Source organism: Mesoplodon mirus, assembly GCF_964341445.2.
Source record: "Mesoplodon mirus genome assembly, chromosome: 5".
Lineage (NCBI taxonomy): Eukaryota > Metazoa > Chordata > Mammalia > Artiodactyla > Ziphiidae > Mesoplodon > Mesoplodon mirus.
In genome coordinates this window covers 145,360,631-145,379,081 of record NC_138980.1, presented here as the reverse complement: position 1 = coordinate 145,379,081, position 18,451 = coordinate 145,360,631, and the positions used below count along the sequence as shown (strand labels likewise).

The window sequence follows — 18,451 nt, the reverse complement described above, 5'->3', positions numbered from 1 at the left end:
CGCGGAGTCCGCTTGGTTTTACCTGTGCGCTTCCAACCTGATTTTCCCCTTAGGCAAGAAGCGCCCCTTCCCCCCACCCACCACGTTTCTGGAGATCTGAGGTCAGGGGTAACGGGGTAGTGGGGTAGCAGCAGCGAACAATTCCTCTGGGTCTATTCATCCCATGACCGGTTCGTCTTCCCCTAGGCAGCTCCCAGCGCACTATGCGCAGCCAGTTAGGGAACTCACCCGCCCCGGCAGCAAAGCCCGGCCAGGCCCGGAGCTGTGCGCCAAAGCGCGAAACCAAACGAGGCAAATGGCCTGTTCCAAGTCGCCCCTCTTCCTAAAGCCCGGGAAGGACCTCGTCATCAGGAAGACCTACCCACCAGCCACTCGCCACCGGCGGCGGAAAAGTGAGCCCAGCGCGCAACACGGCCAGCCGGACTGCGGGGACCCCAGGAGCGCAGGGCGGAGGAGCAGCGCGACAGGAGGCGAGGGCGCTGGCGGCACGGCCGAGAAGGAGCAAGGGAGGGGGCAGGAAAAGGAGGAGGAGAAGGAAGCCAAAAGCCAGAGCGGCAGGGCCGCCAGAGCATCGGGGGAGAGCAGCCTGAGCCCCGAGCTATTCGCCTCGGGAGCCCTAATCCTCTCCCGCGGGCTCGCTGAGCGGTCAGTGGCGCACGGCAGCAGCGAGGCTGAAATATGATAATCAGAACAGCTGCGCTGCGCGCCCTGCAGCCAATGGGCGAGGCGCTCGCCTGACGTCCCCGCGCGCTGCGTCAGACCAATGGCGATGGAGCTGAGTTGGAGCAGAGAAGTTTGAGTAAGAGATAAGGAAGAGAGGTGCCCGAGCCGCTTCGAGTCAGCAGCCGCCGCAGCGCCTCCGCTCCGCCAGCTCCGCCGGCTTAAATTGGACTCCCCGATCCGCGAGGGCGCGGCGCAGCCGGGCAGCGGCTCTCTCAGCCTTGGCAACCCTAGGGGCCACTGTTTCCCACTTAGCCACAGCTCCAGCATCCTCTCTGTGGGCTGGTCACCAACTGTACAACCACCATTTCACTGTGGACATTACTCCCTGTTACAGATATGGGAGACATGGGAGATCCACCAAAAAGTAAGAGGCGATTTTACCTTGTGGGGCTCGGTGTGCTGTTCTTGTGCGGGGGTCTCTCTCAGGCAAGGGTGCCAAGGGCTCTTCGGAGTTCGAGTCATTGCTTGGAGAGAGAGAGAGAGAGAAGGTGGCTTTTTCTTGTTGCCGCCACGCCTGCATGCTTGCTGTCGGTTCTGATCTTCGGGAAACTGATCGTACCTTGTGTTTGAATTCGCCTGCGTGCCCTCCAAAACCCTAGCCTTCTGGTGCTAAGCGGTGGTTTCCTCCTCGGGAATCCTGAGCTCTCCGAGAAGGTTATTCTGTTGCAAAGGTCCGCCTGCAAGTACAATACCCGGAGATGTGAATTAGCATTAGACTTGCAAAAGAGAACGAGTGACAACTGTATTGATGTCTGCTCTTGCTAACAATTTCCAGTCCTATGTGCTATTTAAGAGCGTGCTTCATGGAAAATATAGACATCCCTGCGTTCACTTAACGCTTCTAGTCAAAACCTTTTCTTTGACTTGACTTATCCATAATCTTTCCCAATGATTATGGCAAAGAGGGAGGAGGGAGGAAAAAGAAATACAAAATGAACGGGTTTGATTGCGTGCTAGGCTTACAAATGTAGACTATTCAAATCTGCATTTTACATATATTCCACCTCCTTTTAAAAATGAGTCAGGGTTTTGATGGCACACTCCAATTACCATCCCAAAGTGCAATACTCTTAAAAGAAAAAAACAAACTCCCAGAGTATGCCCTATAAGAGAACGACACTAAAAGTGTGTTTATCTCTGTAGGAAGTAAACGGTTAGTCAATCATGTATTTATTTTCATTTCAGAAAAACGTCTGATTTCCCTATGTGTTGGTTGCGGCAATCAAATTCACGATCAGTATATTCTGAGGGTTTCTCCAGATTTGGAATGGCATGCGGCATGTTTGAAATGTGCGGAGTGTAATCAGTATTTGGACGAGAGCTGTACGTGCTTTGTTAGAGATGGGAAAACCTACTGTAAAAGAGATTATATCAGGTACGCCATTTATACTACTTCCTTAATTTTGTGAGATTTCCCTCTCTCTCCCCATTCGTTATTATTTTGTGTGGCTTTGTCCTTTGGTGAAGTTTGCCTTAATGGATTCCAGCGTGCAAAAGTTACCCTTGTAAGTGTAATATGTAAGTTAACCTATGCTGTTCATTTTACTTTTTAGAGGGAAAAAAAAACCCGCGAAACTCGATAGTGGTTCCCATAAATTATGTGGCATTGAAGCTTGTATAATTGCTCTTGGAATTTGTGATGCTCAAATTATTTTCTTCTGTTCCCCTCCCCTTCCAAAACAAACAAAAATAAATTCAAGATGGAAAAGTTGGGGTTTCTAAACTTAAAAAAAAAAGGTTGGTTGGTTTTTATTGTATCATGCAATGTTTTTTCTTTTTTATTTATTTTAATTAAGTATTTTATTAGTAACTTCCAGATTCTTCAGAGATGTCAATGCAATAGGTGAAATAGTTTGACCTAAGCATATTTAGAGATGTACTTTGAAAGCGCAAATAGAGATATTGCCCTGTTACTTTTAGGGTAAGGACTCCTGCCTAGAAAATTTAAAAACCAACCCAAATATTCTCTGTAAAAAAGACCGGAAATTTAATCTTTTAAAATATTAACCCTTTGGTGACATCTGACTGTCTTCTTTCTTATCTTATCTGAGCTGATGAATTAGACAGAGCAGATCAAATTGCCCATCATCTGTCTACGAACAATTGGTATATTTAGATAATTGAACAGCTTCCTTTCTCACATTAAAATCTGGTAACTGATAAAATGAGCGAATTGCCCTTACTGTCAAGAATGAAACCACATAAGGAACTTTCTGAATTTTTTTCTTTCAATTTATTCTGCGTCTAAACTTCATGCTTTGCCAATCTCAAATTTTCTGACTTGTGTATACATATGTCAGAAACTTCATTTTCTGCCTTAGGAAGGAAGTAGAACTTCCAAAGAAAATATTATTGTTTTAAGAACAAAACAGAAGAGATAACACTTTCGTTATTATGTCGAATAATATCAAAATATTATATTTAAAAATAAGTTCTCCAGTGGCTGTTAACAAGTAATTAGCTCTGTAAGTCATAGAGTTTATGGAGCTTAGAACTTAACCTTAAAGTTTAGCTGTGATTTAAGTATGCAGTTACAATTTTTTCCTGCCCACTTAGTGTGCAGTATTTTTTGTTATTTTAAAACTATGAAGTGGACAGTGTAATTTTAATAAAGCTGAACAGTGCAGAAAAAAAAGTTTATTAATACTTTGATGGTGGGGGAGGAGAACGGGAGGAAAGAGGGGAAGTGGGGAGCTAGAGGAAGGGGGAGGGATTTTCCAAATTGTTTGGTCACAGGCAAGGTAAAGTCCTCATCCTATGAAGTGGAAGATCTCACATAGAGTAGGCGGAGGGAGGGAAAACTTTTGAATCTACCTTCTAACCTCTGACAAATGAGCCATTTTCAATTGTTTACTTGATTGGTTTGTGAACTGGAGATTGTGGAGAGGGAGAGCTCACTTCTCAACCCCCAGCAGTAGCTTTACTCCTGTGGAGATAGTGTTTGGCTCAATTGTATTCAGACCTGCTTGTGCCTAGTTCTGGCTAAACGTTAGTGGAAGGAACCAATCGCTTTTACATTTTCTTCTCCACTCTTTCAACTGTGTGTGTGCGTGCGCGTGCAAGTGTGTGTGTCCCTTTGAAATCCTGTAGTTGTAAAAGCAGAACAGAGAGACCCTTTAGATTTCCGAATGCCTTTTTCCCCTTGGGGGAGCGAGGCTCCCCCTTACCCCCCTTTGTGTAGGTCTTTTCCTCTCCTCCATTCTCTCTGTTTGTAGGAACGCGCCTGCTTTATTAGTGATAACGCGGAGAGGGGGCCAGGGCAGAGCCTCTAGATGAAACCTACAAGGATTGTCTCTTGGTAAAGAAAGGTCAGCAGTGAGGAAGACCTTAGGAGTGGGTCTGTTCATTTTTCTGTCTGGTCAGGGTTCTCAAACAAACTGAAATAAAGGTAGATGCTTCAGCAACTTGAAAAAGATGGAGGGAACCAAAGCAGATTTTAAAAATAATAATAAAAGGAGGAAGGGAGAGGAAACTTGCTGCTAACATTGCTGCCTGAGGAAAAGATCTTTAGCGGGGGAAAAGTGCAGTGGGCTTGTGCGGAAAGGGCTCTGGAAACCCTCAGAGGTTTCATTTTGTTCTTCTGCCTGTGCATTTGTGTGTTTTCAAACCGAGTGGGGTGACAATCTCATTCCATAACCTCATTTTCTTTTGAAAGGAGGATTTGGGTTGCAGATTTAGAGACGTTTCTAGCAGCAGAAATTGGGGGATAGGGAGGCGAAAATTTGGGGCCAGTGGCTCCCGGAGTCCCCCTGGACCCCTTCCTGCCAAGAGCGGCAAGGGCCACCCTGGACTGGTCGCTGGAGCAGCGGCCCAGGCTTCCAACACGTCAAACATTTTTCGATAGTTTGGACTGGGCGTTTTCAACTAAGAGATACGGATCGAGACACAGAAGCTCATAGGAAAGGGAAATGGAGCGGGAAACGAGAGAAATCTAATCATTTCCACCCTCCCATTCCCAGCTTGTCTGTGAATGCTGATTTCAGTGTCTCAGGGCGTTGTGGCCGAGGTTGCCAGCGACCTTGGGTCGGGGGCAGCGCCCGCCTGAAGTGACCCCCTCTCTCTGTGCTTCCCTCCCGCCCCGGGCCCGGCCCCCGCGCAGGTTGTACGGGATCAAATGCGCCAAGTGCAGCATCGGCTTCAGCAAGAACGACTTCGTGATGCGCGCCCGCTCCAAGGTGTACCACATCGAGTGTTTCCGCTGCGTGGCCTGCAGCCGCCAGCTCATCCCCGGGGACGAGTTCGCGCTGCGGGAGGACGGGCTCTTCTGCCGCGCGGATCACGACGTGGTGGAGAGGGCCAGCCTGGGCGCCGGCGACCCGCTCAGCCCCCTGCACCCGGCGCGGCCGCTGCAAATGGCAGGTACTCCTGGGCGCGGAGGGAGGCCCTCCTCGGGGAGGCAGGCGCCAGGCGAGGCCAGCGCCACCCTTGCCAGCGCGCCAGCGGCCGCAGCAACCCTGGGACCCTTGCGGCGGTTGCTGCGGTCGGAGACGGAGGGTTCTGGGTGCGGTTTGCACCGAGCTTCACTCTTTCGCAGCAAGGTTCAATGCCCTCACCGTCTCCCTTGACTCCCCTCAGCACAGCTACCCGTCTGTGTGTCTAGATGTGGGTGCCCGTGAATGCACACTGCTTGGGCACACGTGTATGCACACGCCCAAACAGTACTTCCAGTTCACCTTGGCCTCCCAAACGCGGCTTACTGCAAACGGGCTTCAGCTCCCCGCCAGGTATTCTCCCCGCAGCTGCCTAATTAAAGGGGTGGAGCTCTATGCCCCTGGAGCTTCCTCCTTTAACCCAATGAAAGAAGCTTAGGTGGCCTCAAGTTATTTAGCCTCTCAATTCCTTTTCCCTTGCAAACTGCCCCCCACTCCAAAATATTTTAAAATTTTATTTGTATCCCTTTGTGAGAGAGTGGGCCTGCAAAGATACAGTTTTAATAATTGCAAGCCTTTGCACGGAGCCGTAATTTAAAACTGTCAACAAACTTATCTGCAGTAATTGCCTTTTAAAGGGAGCCTCCCTCTTTAAACCGTTCATTCTACTTGATTTGGTGAGAATTTCATCTTTGCGCCTGTTGCTGTGACATTAAATTGACCCCATAGGTGTTGACCTGACCCCCTGGGGGGTCCTGGAAAGTGCAGGATTTGTAACAAACAGATCTGAGGGTCCTTGTCCCAGGAAGGAGAGTAGAAATAGGGCAAGGTTGACCAGGAGGGGGGGCCACAGGTAAGAAGGCAGACAATGTTTCCATCCCTGCTTTCCTGTCTTGATAGATCTGCCCTGTGCATTTTTAAAGTGTCAATTCGCCCCGAGTTCTGGCTGTGAGAAAACTACAACTCTTCCTCCTCTGCTCTCTGGCAGCTCTAAGAATTCCGTCCTGGGGGATTTGTGACTTAGCTTGCAGGGGGGGCAAAGCCAGAGGTGGCAACTTCTGTTAGGTGCAACCTGTGCTCTGCTGTGGGAAGCACAGAAGAGGCCGAAGTATTGGCAGGGAGTCAGGAGCCAGAACACTCCCCAGCTGTCTTTTCTCTAGAGGCCAGGCAGCTCTAAAGAGTTTCGATTTTCCTTTTCTTGGAATCAGATCACATCAGGAACATCCAGGTAGATTTAGTAGATCCAGGTAGACTAAGAAAGATCAAAGGCTGGAGAGATGGCCGAAATCCCGAATTTCTTTATCCCCTTGATATAACTCTACCCTGGGGACCGAAGTTCAAGCTCTCTGTCAGAATTCTCCTCAGCCTTTGCGCTGCAGACATCCCACTGGGGTAGTGTCTCTGGCTGTCACTGGGGTGTTCTGCGTTTCCTTCCCTAGTATCGCCTGTGCGTTGGGGGTTGGGGGTGGTGTGGACTCGGTGTAACCTGGGCCCAGTCCGGGTACTAGAAAAGGCACGGAGGGAGGAGAAACAAGGCAGAACGATGCCGTCCTTGCTGTGAGCAGGGGGACAGGCCCTGAGACGTGCGCCCCTTTGCTGACTCCATGTTGACACGAGCAGGGGCGGAGGCTGCTTTCCGGGCCCGGATTACTAAGCATTGACCTCTGAGATGAGAGAGCGAGATTTTATTCTCCCTTTCGCGCCCCTTACCCCCACCTCTGCCGCCCCTGCTTTGTCTGTCGAGGCTGCAAAGAGCTGCCCATTGTCCGGGAGCGGCGCGGGCGGGCGGCCCGGCCCGCTCACGGCACCCCTTGCCCCGCAGCCGAGCCCATCTCCGCCCGGCAGCCGGCCCTGCGGCCCCACGTCCACAAGCAGCCAGAGAAGACCACCCGCGTGCGGACTGTGTTGAACGAGAAGCAGCTGCACACCTTGCGGACCTGCTACGCCGCCAACCCCCGGCCCGACGCGCTCATGAAGGAGCAACTGGTGGAGATGACCGGCCTCAGTCCCCGCGTGATCCGGGTCTGGTTTCAGAACAAGCGGTGCAAGGACAAGAAGCGGAGCATCATGATGAAGCAGCTCCAGCAACAGCAACCCAATGACAAAACTGTGAGTGGCCCTGGGGCCCGGACAGGGGACGAGAGGGGGAAGCCGAGGAGGCGTGCGTGCCGGCTGCCCAGGTGGGCCGGCGCCGTTTCCCTCCGGCTCCGGAGCAGGACCTGGCACTGGTGGCCCACCCCCCTGCCCCGGGGAGAGGCCCCCCCACCGGTGCCCGGCCCAGCGGCCACAGCGCGGCCCGTGCTGCTCTGGGAGGCCCCAGCCCGCGGGGGTGGGCTCGTGCCCTTCAGCCTTGCCCCATCCCGGATCCGGAGGGGCCGTCGCCCCCTCTGTGGGCAGTGAGGCCTGGCGCTGGTTTTGCCAAAGTTCCGGTCATCAGTTCCTCGGGCAGCCGAGAGGAGGAAGGGACAACTCCTTGGCTTCCTTTTTAACCCAGGGTCATCCCGGTGTCCCCCGTGCGCAGCCTGCAGCAGAGCCCCCAGGTGGGCGAAGTGCCCCAAGGTGACCCGTGAAAACAGGTCACCCTCTGCTCCAGGTCAAGCCCAGGCCTCCAGAGATGTCAGGTCCCTGGCACTATTACCCACTATCATCCCTGGCCCAGAGCAGCACCCAACTGGTAGGCCTCCTGGTTAAGTTCAACTAAAGAGTTTCTTTCTTACCCCACCAACCAGCATTTTTTTTTTTTTTTTTTTTTTTGCTTTTTACTGCTTAGGCCCTATTTTTAAATGCCATAAAACCTGCTGTCATTAAATTTGGCAGACTGGCCAAGCCTGGGCCAGGGCATTTTCTAAGTTGGTTAGTGCATAATAGCACAATAGTGGCCAGACTCAAATGCTTGGGAGTCGGGGTTGGCTCCCGGAGAACTGCCTGCAGAAAATCTACCCCCAAATCTGACTAACAAACTGCCCAGAAAATCACCATGTCTAGAGGCTGAAGGGAGGCCTATCCTGCCTCAGCTTTCCACTGAGATGCTATGGCCTGGAAAGGCAGACAGGCGGAATTGGGATGAACCGTGAATTTAAGGGGAAAGAAGAAAGTCGAAACAGAATTTCGCTTAATAAGGTCCAAGCAGACCTAATAGTCCAGCCCACAGAAACAGAAGAACAAAACGTAATAACACAAAACTGAACCCTGGCTAATATCCATACGCGCAGCAGATTAACTGAGTCAATAAAGGCCGCTATATAGATAAGATAATACCAGGGTATATTTGCTTAGCCTGCACAGACAATGGAGGGAGGGAGTTTGCTCATTAACATGTTGGGATTGGGGGGGACCTATTCACAGAATATCCAGGGGATGACAGGAACTCCCATGGTGGCTGCCAGTCCAGAGAGACACGACGGTGGCTTACAGGCAAACCCAGTGGAGGTGCAAAGTTACCAGCCGCCTTGGAAAGTACTGAGTGACTTCGCCTTGCAGAGTGACATAGATCAGCCGGCTTTTCAGCAACTGGTAAGTGTCAGCTCCCAGAGTGGGGAGGCTGAATCTCCAGAGAAAGGAGATTCTGGTTAAACTGTCACATAAGGAAAGATTCTGGGGGGTGGGCGTTAGCGAGGAGGGTGCTCCCCGTCCCCAGGGTCGGGGAGAGACAAAGGGGGTGTGTTGGAGAGAGGAGGGAAGCATGCAAGGAAAACAAACCTCTTGTCAGTGTTTTCTGTGAGAGTTCATAGCTTGACCATATAGGTTGAATTTTCTACCAATCAGGCCTGTTCTGAGGGGTTAACTTCAAGGTGCCTAACTAAATAGACACGGCGTGGGAAGGTATCCTGGGTTGCAGAATCATACATCTTTGACTTGTAGCGTCAGAAGGGACATTAAAGATCACCTTGGCATTTTGATCAGCAGCCAGTAAATTTACTCCCTTCTCAGCTCCTAGAGCATGGTACAGTTAAGGACCTAAATCAAGGTGATTGTAATACTAATCAATGTTGTAATACATAATCAATGTTATTATCAGTGGTCAGCAGGCACCTATCTGCGCACTATTCAAATATATCAATAAAGAGTTCAGTTTTTCAAAGATATGATTGATACTTTTTGTGACTATATCTCTTTCTGGGACTATATCTTAATCTAAGATGTAGGACTGCTTAAACATTTTTTTAGTGTGTAAGTTCAAATATCATACACAGTCACATACTGTGGGGCATGTATAGCAAAAGGAACCTGAGTTCTACCGATCAGAGAGATAATAATGTGAAAACCGGTTTTCGTGTTAATATGTTCTACACATCCAGAGAAGAGAGAACTCAACTCACCTTTCACCTGGGTGAAGATAACTAAGATTATTAAGTATATATCTTTTGTGAGATGATATATGTACACATACGGTTTTTTTTCTTAAGTAATAAACAGCCCTATAGGATCTTGTTCTATAAAACAAGATCCATCCGAAAAACGTGTTCCTTTCTTTGAAAATAAAGCTTGAATTGAGGTTAACTTTTTCCCCTCACATTTACCTGGAGGGCATTTTCTTTCTTTGTGGCAACAGTTGGGTAATGGGCCACAGGCAGGGGTTAAAAGGGCTTGGCCCAGGTGTCTGTTTGCAAGTGGGCCAGTCTAGAGGAGGCAGATGTGAGAAGTCCCTTGGCCTCACAGTGGGAAAGTTCAATAAGATAGCAAGGAACGTAGACCCTGGAATTAGGAAAAAGAAATTATTTTTAGTGTCAGGCTAATCTTACCAGTTATTTGGATCGTAGAAGGCAGGTAAGGGGAGGGTTCAGGGCAGCCAAGTGTTTGCACCTCCTGAAACTTTAGTGTCAGCTGAGAGCAGTGGAAGGGAAGCCGAGGTTGGGGAGGTGTTGGGAGCAGAGTGGAGAAGAAGGTTTACAACAGCAACACAATACTTTCGGCTTAAGAGAAGGAGCCAGATATTTATAATGTGGATGACGTTATAATATATGGGTCTCCTCTCGGAAGGAAGAGCCTGATTGAAAGAGAGAAAGAGGCCAAAAGGCAGCAGGACCAACAACAAGGAAGAAAGGCCACGCTGTGAACCCTCTGAGGAGTTAATCACTGTTCTGTGGAGCCTCCTCTGAATCTCCCGTCACACGATCTGAGCAGCGTGTTATGGATTTTCCAACTCAAGAAGAGAGGCTTTGACGCCCAGAGACTGAGAACTCACCTGCTCCCAGGGCAACACGTAGCCGGCAGGATAATTTTATTTCGAGCATGCATGGTAGAGTTGCGATGCCATTTTACAGTGGGAAACACATTTGTTCTTAAATAATTTAATGCAACATAATGTTGGGAATTCAGTTTCAGTTAAAACAGAGATCTCTTGGAAGATGGGAAAGCGAGAGGATTTCTTCCCAAGTTCTTTTCCTTGTAGGCTTTCTTTAAGCCTGTTAAAATTCAATTATATATGCGGATATCTCTATCTATATATCTGTCTCTGCACACAGACACATACACACACACACACACAGAGGACAAGTTTATAATCCTTTTGTGAATACGATCACAGCCTCCTTTATTCATTTCTTAACCTTCTATGCAGGTCAATTTTTCAGAAGGAGGACCGGGCTCTAATTCCACTGGCAGTGAAGTGGCGTCGATGTCCTCTCAGCTCCCAGATACACCTAACAGCATGGTAGCCAGTCCAATTGAGGCATGAGGAACATTCATTCAGATGTATTTTTTTCCCTGTTGGAGAAAGTGGGAAATTATAATGTTGAACTCTGAAACAAAAGTATTTAACGACCCAGTCAATAAAAACTGAATCAAGAAATGAATGCTCCATGAAACGCACGAAGTCTGTTTTAATGACAAGGTGATATGGTAGCAACACTGTGAAGACAATCATGGGATTTTACTAGAATTAAAACAACAAACAAAACCCAAACCCAACATAATGCTATCCAATGACCTAGGAGTACTGAAAAAAAAAAAGACGTTTTTAAAACGTAGAGGATTTATATTCAAGGATCTCAAAAAAAGCATTTTCATTTCACTGCACATCTAGAGAAAAGCAGAAATAGAGATTTTCTAGTCCATCTTATTCTGAATGGTGCTGTTTCTATATTGGTCATTGCCTTGCCAAACAGGAGCTCCAGCAAATGAGCAGAAAGAGAAACTGGCCTCTTTGGCTGAAAGAGTCTTTTCAGGAAGGTGGAGCTGCGTTGGTTTGCGATGTTTTTAGTTGACTTTAACAAGGGGTTAATTGAAATCCTGGGTCTCTAGCATGTCCTGTAGCTGATTTCTTTTTTCCTTTTGCCCCTCCCCCTCTTTTTTTTGAGATCCGTCCTCTATCAAGAAGTCTGAAGCGACTTTAAAGGTTTTTGAATTCAGATTTAAAAACCAACTTATAAAGCATTGCAACAAGGTTACCTCTATTTTGCCACAAGCGTCTCGGGATTGTGTTTGACTTGTGTCTGTCCAAGAACTTTTCCCCCAAAGATGTGTATAGTTATTGGTTAAAATGACTGTTTTCGCTCTCTCTGGAAATAAAGAGGAAAAAAAAGGAAACTTTTTTTTGTTTGCTCTTGCATTGCAAAAATTATAAAGTAATTTATTATTTATTGTCAGAAGACTTGCCACTTTTCATGTCATTTGACATTATGTTTTGTTTGCTGAAGTAAAAAAAAAAGATAAAGGTTGTACCGTGGTCTTTGAATTATATGTCTAATTCTATGTGTTTTGTCTTTTTTCTTAAATATTATGTGAAATCAAAGCGCCATATGTAGAATTATATCTTCAGGACTATTTCACCAATAAATGTTTGGCATAGATAAATAAATAAACACAATGATCCAGGGTCCCTCTTTTATATGTTTACAAGTAAGTCATTAAAATGTCTGAAATTAAGGACTGCATGTGAATGGGGTAAACTGACATATAATAGGTGTGATATTTTATTGCAGATAGTTAAGGGTGAACTTGCAAGTTTGCATTTCAATAGTTGGATCAAAACTGGTTGGAAGCCTTTTGCTCTCAGCTGTGATAATGTTACTGGTTTTTTGAAAATGAGATGCTTTCCTCTGTCCTGTTTCCCACCTTTCTTTCCTCCTGTCTCTTTTCTTGCCCTACCCTCCATCCCACCCCACCCCACCCCAAATAGGAAGAGGGTCCTGCTTAAAATGGATTTTCATCCTGAGTCACTATTATTATTTTCTTAGAGTGCTTTATACCAAAGTCTTCTGCTTAGGATCGTTGAAATGACCCATATTTCAAATATAAGCTCTCGCTAAAAGAGAGGCTTTCTGCCCAGCCAGTGAAGTATGACCATTATTTACCAGTGGCGGCTGTCAGCCGCTTGAGAAATGCTCCTTTATTTGCGTAGGAAGACCAGACGGAGAGAGGGGAGTTTTCTCACCAGTTCCCAGACCAGTCAGTGGGTGTCTTTTCTTGCCTCTCCTTCCCCACTGTCTCTAACTTGTTTCCTACCCCCCTCCCCTTCTCTCTTTCTCCCTTAACTCCGACCCCCAAAACCTTACGAGGGTGATTGGTTAGGGCGGAGGGGCGCGGCGAGGACTAGGTGGGGAACCGCCTTCTAGGGGCAGGGGTCCGGGTTGCGTGCGGTCGGAGTTTCGTGGACGTGCGCTCTTAACACCTTGCCCGCTGGCATTTAGCAGCGGCTCCTGGGCCAGAGCCAGAACCCAGGGAAGGAGAAATGGTCCTGTTCGAAATCAGCCTTCTCGGCTCGTTTGTGGGTGTAGAGTTAGGATTTGGGGCTCCACCCTGTCTCCTCCCCTCCCCCTCCCCCCATGATACTTCGGCTCTCTACAGACTGAATGCATTTGTACGCGCCAGTGTAATGCCTTTTTAAACATCTGACAACTCGTAATAAATACGAAAGCTAACGTACCCTAATCGTGTGTCTCGTGGCGTGCGCCCCTTAGGACCCCTGACGGCGAGCGGGGCGGAGGCCGGGCTGGAGCCCCGGGAGCCCCGCGTCTCCCCAGCTCTCAAGTCGCTTTCACCCTCTCCAAACCTGCCGCAAGTCGGGAAAGAGCCTCAATTAGGCTTTTGTTTGGCTTTGTCCTACATAAGGGGTTAATTACAGGCTCTAACGTGGTGGGGCCAGAGAGAAAACAAACTTAGCATTGAAAATGTTACAGTGCATTAGACATGCCCGTTGATTACTTTGATTGTTGTGTCTAATTCTTGACAGAGGGGTAATAATTTGGCCGGCAGTAATAATGGCTTGTAGTCATCTGTTGAGAAAAACAGGAGTTATGTCTTATCTCCCACGGATCTTCTCCAAGAAAGGCCTTTTTTCTTTTTCTTCTTCTTCTCCTTCTTCTTTTTCTTTTCTGTCCCGTCTCTCTCCTTTAATCTCTTGCACCAGACTTGACTTTTTCAGATTCCCATTCACTGTTTCTATTCGCCTGTCTTTGATTTTCCTTTTTGCTCACTGCCCTACCTGAGATGACTAACTAATAAGTGCAAGGATGGCAGGTACAACATGAATATTGGTGTCAGGAGAGCGGAGTTACTGATAGCCCAAGCCCTGGTTTGAAAACCATTAAGTTCCCTTTCCCAGCCATAGCCTTTAGTAGACACTTTTGAAAACATTAGGACTTGGAAAAAAAACCTTTATTTAGGGTTTGAATGATGCAATAGAGGTACTTAAGTGAGGCACACATCTTTGTGATGGTTTTTCATCCTGACATTTATTTCTAAGATTAGGTTTGTGTGTGGGGAGATAATGTTTTACATATAGAGATGTCAGTCTATTCTGAAGTCCACAGCTCGAATTTAAGTACAGTAATTTGGGAGGGAAGTGTTGAATGATTTGGTTTCACTTGCTAGATTCAAGATATATGTTGCCTGATGGCTGAGAATGGATTGATGGGTCGATAGCATTCCAGTTCTTGTATTATTCATATGAAAGGTGTGTTCCCTTCTAGACTCCTCAGCATGTGCTCTAAAATGCGTAGCTGAAATGTCTTCTTGTTTGCAAACCATCTTTTGCACATACTCTCTTTTTCCCTGCACACCTCTGGAGATCGAATTTTGAGCGGTGCTCTTCTAATGAAATTCCTCCCGTTTGCCATTATCTTGGATCCTCCCTCCCCTTATTACTCTGAATTCTTCCTTCTGGACATTATGACTCATTTCCTCCAACTTCTGCAAGCTAAAATTTAATGCAACTAAAAACATACAGGACACTCTTCTTAAATCAGGGAATCTATATCAACATCTATACTCCTAAAAAGACAGGATTTTTTTCTCCCTATTGTTCAGGGCAGTAACATCCTCTGTATCAGTTTACTGTCTCTGTCTTTTCCTTTCATCAAATGGACCTGGCTTTTCTTACCATTAAAAAAAAAAAAGGTCCTTTCTAAGTTAGAATCATATTTGAAGAGATTTTTTGTTTCTTCATTGAAATAACATTTCTGGTTATTTGAGATTCTGTGTGGGTGTGTCTACCCACTTCCCAATTCACAACTTTTTTGGAATTCAAGATTAAATATATGATTTTGTGTTGCTCTGCTGCTCTTCACCCTGATCAAGTTGTTAAACCTATCTATTGACCCCCTTTTTGGTCTATCTTATCCTTTTGGCTAAAAGCCAGAAAGACACAATGTGCTTCTGAGGTACCTCAAAGTACTTGGCATTTTTCTAGCACCTTGAATTTTTAAGCCATAAGATCGATCTCATTGAAATATCTCTTATAAGCCCCATGTGGATTTACTTTGCCTTTTCCTTTTTCTTAAAAAAGAAGGAAAAAAAATGTAAAAACTAGGTCCAAACCACCAGAAGAGCTAAGTTTGGATGGAACCCAGCCAGTTTGAGTTTAATCTCACCTCTAATACAAGTAAACTAAGCAGAAAGTACTTGTTTTCTTATCTGTAAAGTTCAGTTTAGTCAACTTTGGTAAAGGAGATTTATAATCCAAATTATGCTTGGGTTCTATTCATTAAGGACTCTTTACTTCCTCGCTGCTAATCAACAATTAAAGATTATGTCACAACAAGGCAAGTCACATTTTCTTTGGGGGCGCTGGGAGAAAGGGGGAGGGGATTATTTTTGTGCCTTTATTTTAAAAGTGTTACTTTCAAAACATGGCTGCAAATCTTGAATTCTCATTAATTATTTAAAATAAAAACAATTAACTTGTACAGTGTGAGTGGGTATTTTTAAACTAAAGTGTAAGTAGTTAATTCAGGGCGCTGGCAGCCGATTCTGTTTACTGATCTTTTCTGATTGTTGTTTTCTTGATAACCGAGCAAGCCACTGAATGGCTGTTTGAGCCCAGGCGCCACAAACATAAACTTCACAGCTTACAATGTCCCAAGTCATGATGGAGGATCTCTCCACACCTCCCGGAGACTTCTGAAGTGTAGACAGAGAAGTTGGTTGACTGGGAGCGAAGGAGGGGGAGGGGCAGGAGGGAAGGCTGCTGAGTGTTTGCTGTAAGCATTGTTACTATCACATCCTTTAATTTTTATGGCACTTAAGCTGTTGGCTCCGAGAAGCCAGTTTCTATGCCTTGGAGAAGCCAGCCTCTCCCGGAGCCGCACTTAAGAGTACTTCATTCTTTTTAGTTTTTGAACATTTATTTTGCAAATCTTTCTGCTTAATTATGCCTCTGAAAAAGCGCTCAGCAATGATAAGCAAACCGTTCTAAAAAGAAAACCATTTTTTTTTCTCCAAAAGAGGACGCCTAAGGTTAGGGGGGAAAGTTGGGCGTAAGATTGCTTTCCACCAGATGGGAAGAAAGGCACCTTGACCTGAGCTTTACGAGAGCCCTACGGGGAGCCCTCTCCACGCCTAGGACCCTCTTTCCCTTCCATTGAGCAAAAGTTCGTGCTCATTTCAGGGTGATGTTATTTGTGGATTTGATTGGGTTGGCAGCTTATTTTTCCGGTCTTCCTAGTGGTCTCCCCTCTGAAGTGTTTCCCGTGTCCAGCGGGCAGGGCGGAGCCGGGCTGCACTCGGGTTTGGCGTGGGTGGGTGCTAGGAATGGGGGACCCGACAGCGGTCTAACCAGCCCCATGACTCCCGCAGGCAAGTCAGCCCTTGATCCCTTAAAGCAGGGACAGTCGTCCGGGAGAGGAAAAAAGGGTGTTGCTGGGCCCTTCTCTTTCAGGGGTTGATCAGGTTGGCAGATCTGGAGGGCTAATCCAAACAAGGCGCTTGACTTGTGAGGTCGCGAGTCTAGACAGAGCTGGTGGCTCGGCGGCTCCTTATCTTTCCCTGGAATCAGCCGAAGAGACGCTCCCCGGCCCACTGAGCTCGGCTCGCCCCGGCCGGAGCCACAGCGCGGCGCAGACGGCACAACAAACACGGCACCTGAGGCTTTACAGCTCGCTTTATTGTTTAATGGGGAGGGCCGCAAAGCAGTCATTTGTTTTCTTGGCCCCGATCCGGGCCGTTCTGCGTGGCGGTGGGCCTCGGACGCGCGCCAGCGCAGCCGTCCGCTCGGTCCCCGCGGGCCACCGCGCGCGGCCATCCGGTCCCGTGCCGCCCCCGCGCAGCCCCTGGCCAGGGCTCGCCGGAGACCCCAGCGCGGCGCGCATCTTTATCCGCGCCTCGGAGGCCGAGGGGGTGGCGGGCTGTAGGAGAAAGCTCAGCGCGAGGTGTCCTAGACTAATCCGGTATCTCCTCTTGCTGCCTGGAAATGACAGGTCTGCGCTATAACCACTTACGGTCTGCGGGGTCAGTGGGCTCTGACTCAAGGGCAATCAGGAAAAACATTTAGTTCAGTAATAAGCTTCTTCCCCACTTCGCCTCCCACCGTGTACCGAGAAAGATGCGTCACCATCTCAGAGTGTCCCTGAGCGGCGGAGCGCCCTTTCTTTCCCAGCAAGCACAAGAAGTGGCGTGACTTTCTTGTGTTTTCGTGACTAGTTCACTGGGCAAACCGTGGAAGCCTGCCTTGATCTTCCGGCTGGCTTCCACCACAGAGAGGCTGGCACTACCATCCACTTGGGAGCGAGGGGAACATTGGGACAGAGCTTGCAGTGCCCTTTTTGGAATGACGAATAACCCAGCTTGGGGATTTATAACCAAGGATTTTGTGGCTTGCATTTCAAATTAATTGAGTAGCACTCAGTTAATTATAATTTTGGTCCTTCCCTGTGGGGTTTTTCTCTTGTTTCAAAAAGAAGGGAGAGTTTCTAGTTACATCTTGTTACTCACTATTCTTCTAGTTTGCAAACAATGTATGTGTCTCTGCGTGCGTGTCTTTGGCATGGAACAGATAATACTGCCTCTGTTTGAAAACTAACCATCAGTGGAGGTCAGAAAATTTGGTTATTTGCTTCATGTGATGGTAATACAGACAACACCATCTCCCAGCTTTGGAGGTATACGAATTCATATTATGTTCTTCCTTGCCTGGGCCCAGTCTCACAAATGTGTCAAATGAAAGAAGACAAAACCCAAGTTTCATGAAATCAAAGAATTTCTGTAGGGAGCTTAAATTTTTTTTTCTTTCTCCAGAAAATAATCCTTAACTGTAACTCAGGCATTGACTTTCCTTTTTCTCATGGGTAAGAGTTGCTGTTTATTTTGACCTGTCACAAATACAATGTGTTGTTTGAAACTTGTTAAACTTAGCAGGTATATGGAGATAATACTAGACAGGCCACTGAATATGATAAGGTAAAATATGGTGGGAATGAACTTTTAGGTGCTATGAAGGATTTTACTTTTTCCCAATAGCTTTTTAATTAATTTCTTCAAAATGTTACATTTATTTTTTTCACAGTTCTGTAATATCATACAGTAAACAGTTGTTCAGAGCACAGTAAAGACATGACTGGCAAAATGCTACTTGTGCAGATTCTGGTCTGCAGTTTTTTTGATAATTTAGATTACTTATAGTCTCAATTAGTTTTAAATAAGTTTTCTTTACCATTAATAAAAAATGCCCAGTTAGTTAAGATCATGTTTTGCCTTAAATTTTTCAATAATTACTTATTAGATCAAATATTACTTTGTTTTTTATTATATACAGGAGGTTTACTTCAAAAATACGTTTAGCAAAGGAAAAAGAATATCTGACTTCAGGGGAGAACTAGCAGGAAATAGAAAAAAAAAGGGTTTTATTTGGGAAGAGAGCATATATACTTTGAAACAGTATATTTTAAGCAATAAAGGGGAAAGTGCTTGTAGGCTAAATAGTTAAAACATCATTTTAAACTCACAGACTATAAATAATAGTTATTTAAAAATTTATCCAAGAGTTTTTGTTGTGGGATATAAGTTCTCAAGAAGAAATACTTGAAATAAAAATAACCTGGCAACCTAAATAACATTTAAAATTTAATTCATGAAACAAAATGAGTGATTTTATTTGTAAAATACAGTAATTTTCTTCCACTAACAATGAATGCTGATGTCTA

General features: G+C 46.5%; 1 protein-coding gene across 1 annotated transcript; it reads left to right on the top strand.

Annotated features, from left to right (window-relative positions):
- Positions 1 to 1,059: 1,059 nt before the first annotated feature.
- Positions 1,060 to 10,770, top strand: ISL1 (ISL LIM homeobox 1; the record flags this gene model as incomplete). Its single annotated transcript, XM_082622027.1, has 6 exons — positions 1,060 to 1,087; positions 1,909 to 2,098; positions 4,823 to 5,082; positions 6,916 to 7,202; positions 8,439 to 8,606; positions 10,654 to 10,770. 6 exons carry the CDS (start codon positions 1,060 to 1,062, stop codon positions 10,768 to 10,770), a joined length of 1,050 nt encoding a protein of 349 aa, XP_082478153.1.
- Positions 10,771 to 18,451: the final 7,681 nt, after the last annotated feature.